The sequence below is a fragment of the Pocillopora damicornis genome, chromosome 3, assembly GCF_964200805.1.
Source record: "Pocillopora damicornis chromosome 3, jaPocDami1.2, whole genome shotgun sequence".
In the NCBI taxonomy this organism is placed as follows: domain Eukaryota; kingdom Metazoa; phylum Cnidaria; class Anthozoa; order Scleractinia; family Pocilloporidae; genus Pocillopora; species Pocillopora damicornis.
The window spans coordinates 29,685,846-29,693,291 of NC_142672.1; the positions used below are offsets into that span (position 1 = coordinate 29,685,846).

Consider the following 7,446-nt stretch of genomic DNA (forward strand, 5'->3'; position numbering starts at 1 on the left):
GTGCGCATGCGCAAGAGCGAGTTGTAGATATGACGTGAGAATGGCTCTCGCTCGCTCGCTCGGTCGCTCTATTGGTCGATTCCTGTAAACTTTTTTTCGATTTTAGGCTTTTGAGTGCATTTGATAGTTTTTGGCGAGCAAAAAACAAACGAAATGGCGAGCTTTGTTGCTAAGAATAGTGGTGGGGTGAAAAAGAAGCCAATGATAATCTTAAAAGAGTTTTTTTTTTTCGTTTTAGTTTCAACAAGCGGCGCCAGCGACCGGCAGGCATGCAAGGATTCACACTTAAATAACAGAACAACCTTCGCTTTTCATAAAATTGTAATTTACAATCCTTGAACTTGAAAACAATTCGAAGATTCATTGAAAATATCATTTCCTGCGAAGCGCTCGGAGTTAACAGATGTTCAAAAGCTTTTTCTGTTATGGCATGAGATTCAGGACAAAATCGATCATTACGTTTCGTATCGTGTGTTTTTCCTGTGTGAAGTAACAAAAGATGCCGGCGACTGACGAAATTACAAGTTATCACGAAAATCAAATAACACTTAAACAAACAATTTTAGCTACCGATTTTCAGTGAATTTTTAAAGAACAATTTTATTTTAAGTTTCAAGACAATTTGAAGATTCAAAATAAACACTATGTACTAAAATGCGAAAGTTATACACCACAAAATTGATAAATAGGCCTGAAATGAAATTCTATCTTGTTCTTGATTATACGTTGCCTAGCACGTGACTAAAATCTACCCAGGCGGAGATCCAAACTGACGGTGGCAGTCTTAGCTTAGCTATATCGCTCAAAACTCGTTCCCGTTTGTTTCATTTGATAAAGAGGGAATCGTTAATGTTTTCATTAAGACAGTATTGCCTTGGTTTTCTAATATTTACAATGATAGACAATGAATTTCACTTTTTACCCACATTTACTTCCAACCTTTTCTTTTGAACCAGAAACAATCAAAGTGCTCTGTGAGCAAACTCGTGAATTGACACATGATTTTTTAGATTATGTTTAATGTTATCTGGTTTAGGGAATTTTGTGGTTGATTGTCATATCTAGAGTACGAGCAGTAGTTCAGTGTTCGCTAATGTAGCAAAGAAACAAAGTAACGTTGGGATAAGAAGGCATTACCATTGAAATGATCATGCTATTACATTTGACAAGGTGGATGATGTCATGTGTTTTAAACGTCTATCATTTTTGTTTCTGGTTTAAGAGAAAAGGTTGGAAGTAAATGTGGGTGAAAAGTGAGATTTACTGTCTTTCGTTGTAAATATTAGAAAATCAAGGCAATTCTGTCTTAATGAAAACATTAACGATTCCCTCTTTATCAAAAGAGACAAACGGGAACGAGTTTTGAGTGATATAACTAAGCTAAGCCTGCCACCGTCATTTTGGATCTCCGCCTGGGTAGATTTAAGTCACGTGCTAGGCAACGTGTAATCAATAACAAGATAGAATTTCATTTCAGGCCTATTTACCAGTTTTGTGGTGTGTAACTTTCGCATTTTAGTACGTTGTATGAATGTTGAATCTTCAAATTGTCTTGAAACTTAAAAGAAAATTGTTCTTTTAAAATTCACTGAAAATCGGTAGCTAAAACTGTTTGTTTAGGTGTTATTTGATTTTCGTGTTAACTTGTTATTTCGTCAGTCGCCGGCATCTTTTGTTGCTTCACACAGGAAAAACACACGCGACGAAACGTAATGATCAATTTTGTCCTCAATCTCACGCTATAACAGAAAAAGCTTTTGAACATCTGTAAACTCCGAGCACTTCGCAGTAAGTGATATTTTCAATGAATCTTCGGATTGTTTTCAAGTTCAAGGATTGTAAATTACAATTTTATGAAAAATGAAGGTTGTTCTGTTATTTCAGTGTGAATCCTTGCATGCCTGCCAGTCGCTGGCGCCGCTTGTTGAAACTAAAACGTAAAAAAAAAACTCTTTAAAGATTATAATTGGCTTCTTTTTCACCCCACCACTATTCTTAGCAACAAAGGTCGCCATTTCGTCTTTTTATTGCTCGCCAAAAACTATCAAATGCTCTCAAAAGCCTAAAATCTAAAAAAAGTTTACAGGAATCGACCAATCGAGCGAGCGAGCGAGCGAGCGAGCGAATGCCATTCCCCACATCGTACCTATAACTCGCTCTTGCGCATGCGCGCAATTCACGAGTTAAAAATGATATACGTTTAAAACACATGACATCGTCCACCCTTGTCAAATGTAATAGCATGATCATTTCAGTTGTAATTCCTTCTTATCCCAGCGTTACTTTGTTTCTTTGCTACGAACACTGAACTACTGCTCGTACTCTAGATATGACAATCAACCACAAAATTCCCTGAACCAGCTAACATTAAACATAATCCAAAAAATCATGTGTCAATTCACGAGTTTGCTCACAGAGCACTTTGATCAATCTCTCGATAATTTCTTTGGAACTAGCGCACGCATCCTTTCGTCCTTCCAAGCATCGTTTTATAAAGAAATGGATGTATGGTGTGATAATAGATGTAAATTGGATATTTCCCATTGGGGTGAGGACAGCGAAACTCTAATCTACATATTCCACCCTGATTTAAATGGAAATGATATTATTGCATTGTCATACTTTGCTGTTAATCTTTTTGTGATTTTAGTTTCTTACATTTCCATTTACATCAAAGTCCTCTGTAGTCGTCATCCTCAACATCATGGTGTAGCCGATTTGAGGGAAAGAAAACTGACAATTACATTGTTTCTTGTCACCCTTGGATCACTTTTAACAATTCTGCCAACGATTATATGTACAACTGTATTCGTTTTCCATATCCAGTTACTTTTGGCTCTTTCCAGAGGAACATTTTCAACATTCTTCCGATAGCTAATTTGCTATTCCTCAAGCATGAACTCGCTGATAAACCCTATAATCTATGCCATACAAATGCTTGAGTTAAGAGCAGGATTTTAAAAATAATTTTTCGCAATCCTTCAAGCCGACGCAGTCCGCTGCTGTTGTCTCCACGTAATATGAGAATAAATTAATTGATAGTAACCTAGGTTTGAGTAAATGAAAAAGATCTGACCAACTTTTGATTAGTTTAAAACGTACGTTCGTTACCAAGTTAATCTTACTGTGAAATTTGGTATAATCATCTGAGTTGATAACATAAATTGGCCACCTTTAAGAGTTTCAAAGCCGATGTTTCGAGCGTTAGCCCTTCGTTCGGCTCTCCCACCGACATCGGTCAGAAGACTTTTATTGTTCAAAGAGATTGATAGTTTGTAATATCATGCTCTGTTAAGCGCTGAAAGATAAACAAAAATGTTCATTCGGTTACCCCTGAAATTGATGCCAAATCTGTCAAAGGAGACAGAGATATCCTAATTTTGAAATTCCTATTTGACCAGACATCTTGATGGCTTTCTTAATTCATTTCATTATTTTAGAAAATGACACCACTTAATGTGAATTTCCGTAGTTTGGACAGAGGATTATTCCTCGCCCTGTACGTCGCCATGGTTTGTGTGACAGGTGCACGTATTTCAATCCTTGATACAAAAGTGAGAAGTTTCCTTCCCTGACAGACAATTGTTGTTCACATCAGTCGTTTACCTTACTCGAGGATACCTACGATGCGATTATTGTGATATTTTTTTGGCCTCTCGTATCCTTGTTGATGTTATTAGGGTACGTTGCATGTAGAGGTTTTTTGGTCGTCAGATCCATAACGAAAAGAAGCAAGATAAACTCTCAAAGGGAAAGGCACGTCAAGAACGGCAACAATGATGTTGATAAAGCTGACTCTCTGGTGGTAAATTTAAAATCTACTCATGACTGATTCATGAAACTCTCTGGGAAGAAAGAAATTCGAATTTATTTTGGCGTATCAATTTCTTTTCGTAAGTACTTTTCATTACTTGTCATTTCGAACAGAAGCAGACTCCGTATTTTGTTTCTTTAATTTTCCTTTATTGTTGTTATCCTTGGAAGTCCTAATCCTTTTAATAAAAAATAAAAACATAAAAAAACAAGAAAAACCACCAAAATGGTCGCCTGCGCAGCTGGCGGTTTCGTTAGCGCTCAGAAACATCAAGAATCAGAACCACATCAAAGTGCTCTGTGAGCAAACTCGTGAATTGACAGACGACCTACATGATTTTTTGGATTATGTTTAATGTTATCTGGCTTAGGGAATTTTGTGGTTGATTGTCATATTTAGAGTACGAGCAGTAGTTCAGTGTTCGCTAATGTAGCAAAGAAACAAACTAACGTTGGGATAAGAAGGCATTACAATTGAAATGGTCATGCCATTTTATTTGACAAGGGTGGATGATGTCATGTGTTTTAAACATATGTCATTTTTGGTAGTAAATGTGGGTGAAAGGTGAAACTATCATTGTAAATATTGGAAAATCAAGGCAATACTGTATAAATGAAAACATGAATGATTCTCTGTTTATCTAATGAGACAAACGGAAACGAGTTTTGAGTGTATGACTAAGCCCAGACTGCCCTAGGTAGATTTTTGGTCACGTGCTAGGCAACGTATAATCAAGAACAAGATCGAATTTCATTTCAGGACCTATTTATCAATTGTTGTGGTGTATAACTTTCGCATTTGAGTACGTAATATTTATTTTGAATCTTCAAATTGTCTTGAAACTTAAAAGAAAATTGTTCGGTAAAAATTAACTGAAAATCGGTGGCAAAATTATTTGTTTAGATGTTATTTGATTTTCGTGTTTACCGTAATCTCGTCAGTTCCCGCCACATTCTGTTGCTTCACACAGAAAAAACGCACGACACGAAATGTAATGATCGATTTTGTCCCTAGTCTTAAGGCATGACAGAAAAAGCTTTTGAACACCTGTAAACTCCGAACGCTTTGGAGTAAATAATATTTGTAATGAATCTTCGGATTGTTTTCAAGTTCAGGGATTGCAATTTACAATTTTATAAAAAACGAAGGCTGTTCTCTTATTTCAGTGTGAATCCTCGCACGCCCGCTAGTCGCTGGCGCCGCTTGTTGAAACTAAAACGAAAAAAAAAAAATTGCTGTTGAGCGGTAAGCCGGTTAAAGAAAACTGGTCGATTCCATCGGAAACGTTTAACTGCCAGAAGCAAGAATTACAGACTAAACTGTATCGCGGTGCAGTTCAGTACGGTAAAAGTTTTGTTTTCATGACACGAACTGTTCATATTGCTGTCATTACACGCACTTAATAAAGATTCCAGTTGAACGACTGCGTGCAATTTTGTACAGAAAATCTGTGAATAGCTGAGCTTTCAAAATTTTCTGTACACAAAGTAAGACTGTTTTAAGAAGGTCTTACGAATTCAAGGAGCTTTAAAAAACATGGACAACAATTTAAAAATAGGTAACGTGCGTACCTCATTTGCATAAAGTTTACAGCCCATCGAGCGATCGAGCGATCGAGCGACCGCATTTTCCCACTACCCTCTATAACTCGTGTTGTGCATGCGCAATACACGAGTTAAAAACGAGTGGCAAAGAATTGAGAAGCTTAGCTCGCAACAAAATACTCAAAGTAGTCCTGCTGGTTCTCACGGCATCGTCTCTTATCAGCATTCAAACTTTTTTAACTGACACATAAAACGTAATGTTTTGATACCCAGAACTTTGCTATTACATTTTCCACATCATATCGTTTTTCTCTTCTCTTCAGGTCACTCGGTTGGTGGTGGCTGGATCGATTGAAACTCAATGGCTCCAAGTCTCAACAATAGTGTCGATAATGACACGATCCAAAAGCACTGGAAGCCGCTTTCTCCATCACATTGTGTCCCGTGGTTTGCCGTGTTCGGCACTGAATGCCTAACCGTTGTCATCCTCAATCTCCTCACCATTATTGTATTTATGAAGCAGCGCCAGCTACAGCGGCAGAGTACATACTTGATCATCCACCAGGCCATAGTTGATCTCTTGGTCGGGTTGGTGTACGGGCCTCTGATGATTGAATGGAGCGGAAGCTTAAACTGTGATCTGTGGGATTACCAGAGGCCTGATGTCACTTTGTTATTGTTACTAGAGTTAGTCCTAGGGTTACAAGTCTATCAAGTTTCCCTTCTTAACCTCGCTGTTATTTCATTAGAACGAGTACACGCTACATTTCGTCCTTTCAAGCATCGTTTCATCAAGAAATGGGTTTATGGAGTGATTATAACAATCGTTTGGTTGGTTCCTAGCGTCATTAACTTATTCACAATAACTCACTCTTACGATTTTTTTAGACTGATTTCTTTCGCATATTTTTTTACTCTTCTTTTTGTTGTCGTTGTATGTTATATTTCTATCTATCTCAAAGTCCGGTGTAGTCGTCATCCTCAACACCATGGCGCAGCCGGCCTGCGGGAAAGAAAACTGACGAATACTTCATTTGTTATCACCCTCGGGTCGTTAATAACGTTCTTACCGATGGTGGTATTCTGGGGCCTTCTGGCTTCTCATTCCAAGCTTTTCGATAACCCCTCCAATCAGTCATTATTTCACTTTGAAATGGTAAAAATAATATTTGTGGCTGCCAACTCACTAATAAATCCAATAATCTACGCTATACGGATGCCTGAACTAAGAGCAGGCATAATGCAAATAATTTTCCGCGGGGCTTTAAACCCTGTTTACCCAATCGATATCCCACTTCAGAATATTTAAACATCTATTTAAAGAGTGTTTAAAATGTTCGCAAAGAACAGAAAGTAGGGAGAATTTTTAGTCAAATTGATTTTGTCGTCAATGCCGTCCGACTTGTTTTGATTACATAGTGGGAAAAAGTTGGTCATAAAAGATAATTCAATGGTAACAATACAATATGAGAAGATGGAGAAGTGATAGGCAATTGTGGGGTTATCTGCCAAAGCAGAAGGCTAAGGCAGATGACACAGACACGTGGTTTGATAATTCATGATGTCATGCAAAAACCGAATTAAACAAATGTCTTGTTAGAAATTAAATATATATCCTCAATATCATCACTATCACCGTATTTTTCAAGTAGCGCCAATTTCAGCGCCGGAGAAGTCTATATAACTGATCATCCACCAGACCATAGTCGATCTCTTGATTGGTTTGGTGTACGGGCCTCTGATGATTGGAATGTATGGAAACTTCTACTGTGATATTTGGGAATGCCATAGACCTGATATCAAGTTGTTACACATTCTAGGAAATGCTTTAGGATTACTATCAACTTTCCCTTCCTGACCTCGCTTTCATTTTATAAGAACAAGTACACGGTGCATTTTGTCCTTTCAATCTCAGAGTCCGTTGCAATCGTCATCCTCGACATCACGGTGCAGCCGGTGTGAGGGAAAGAAAACTGACGGGTACTTTATTTCTTGTCGCTTCCGGATCTCTGATTATGTTCCTGCCAGAGATCGTTTTCTGCGGTTCTTGGGTTTCCATTCCTGAGCTTGTTTACAGCTTTTTTCAAT

General features: G+C 37.8%; 1 protein-coding gene across 1 annotated transcript; it reads left to right on the top strand.

Annotated features, from left to right (window-relative positions):
* The first annotated feature begins 3,754 nt into the window (after positions 1-3,754).
* Positions 3,755-6,961, top strand: LOC113681911 (melanocortin receptor 4-like). The gene is made up of 2 exons (XM_089201291.1): positions 3,755-3,893; positions 5,682-6,961. The coding sequence occupies exon 2, from the start codon at positions 5,720-5,722 to the stop codon at positions 6,665-6,667; it is 948 nt and encodes a 315-aa protein (XP_089057417.1). The 5' UTR covers positions 3,755-3,893; positions 5,682-5,719; the 3' UTR covers positions 6,668-6,961.
* Positions 6,962-7,446: the final 485 nt, after the last annotated feature.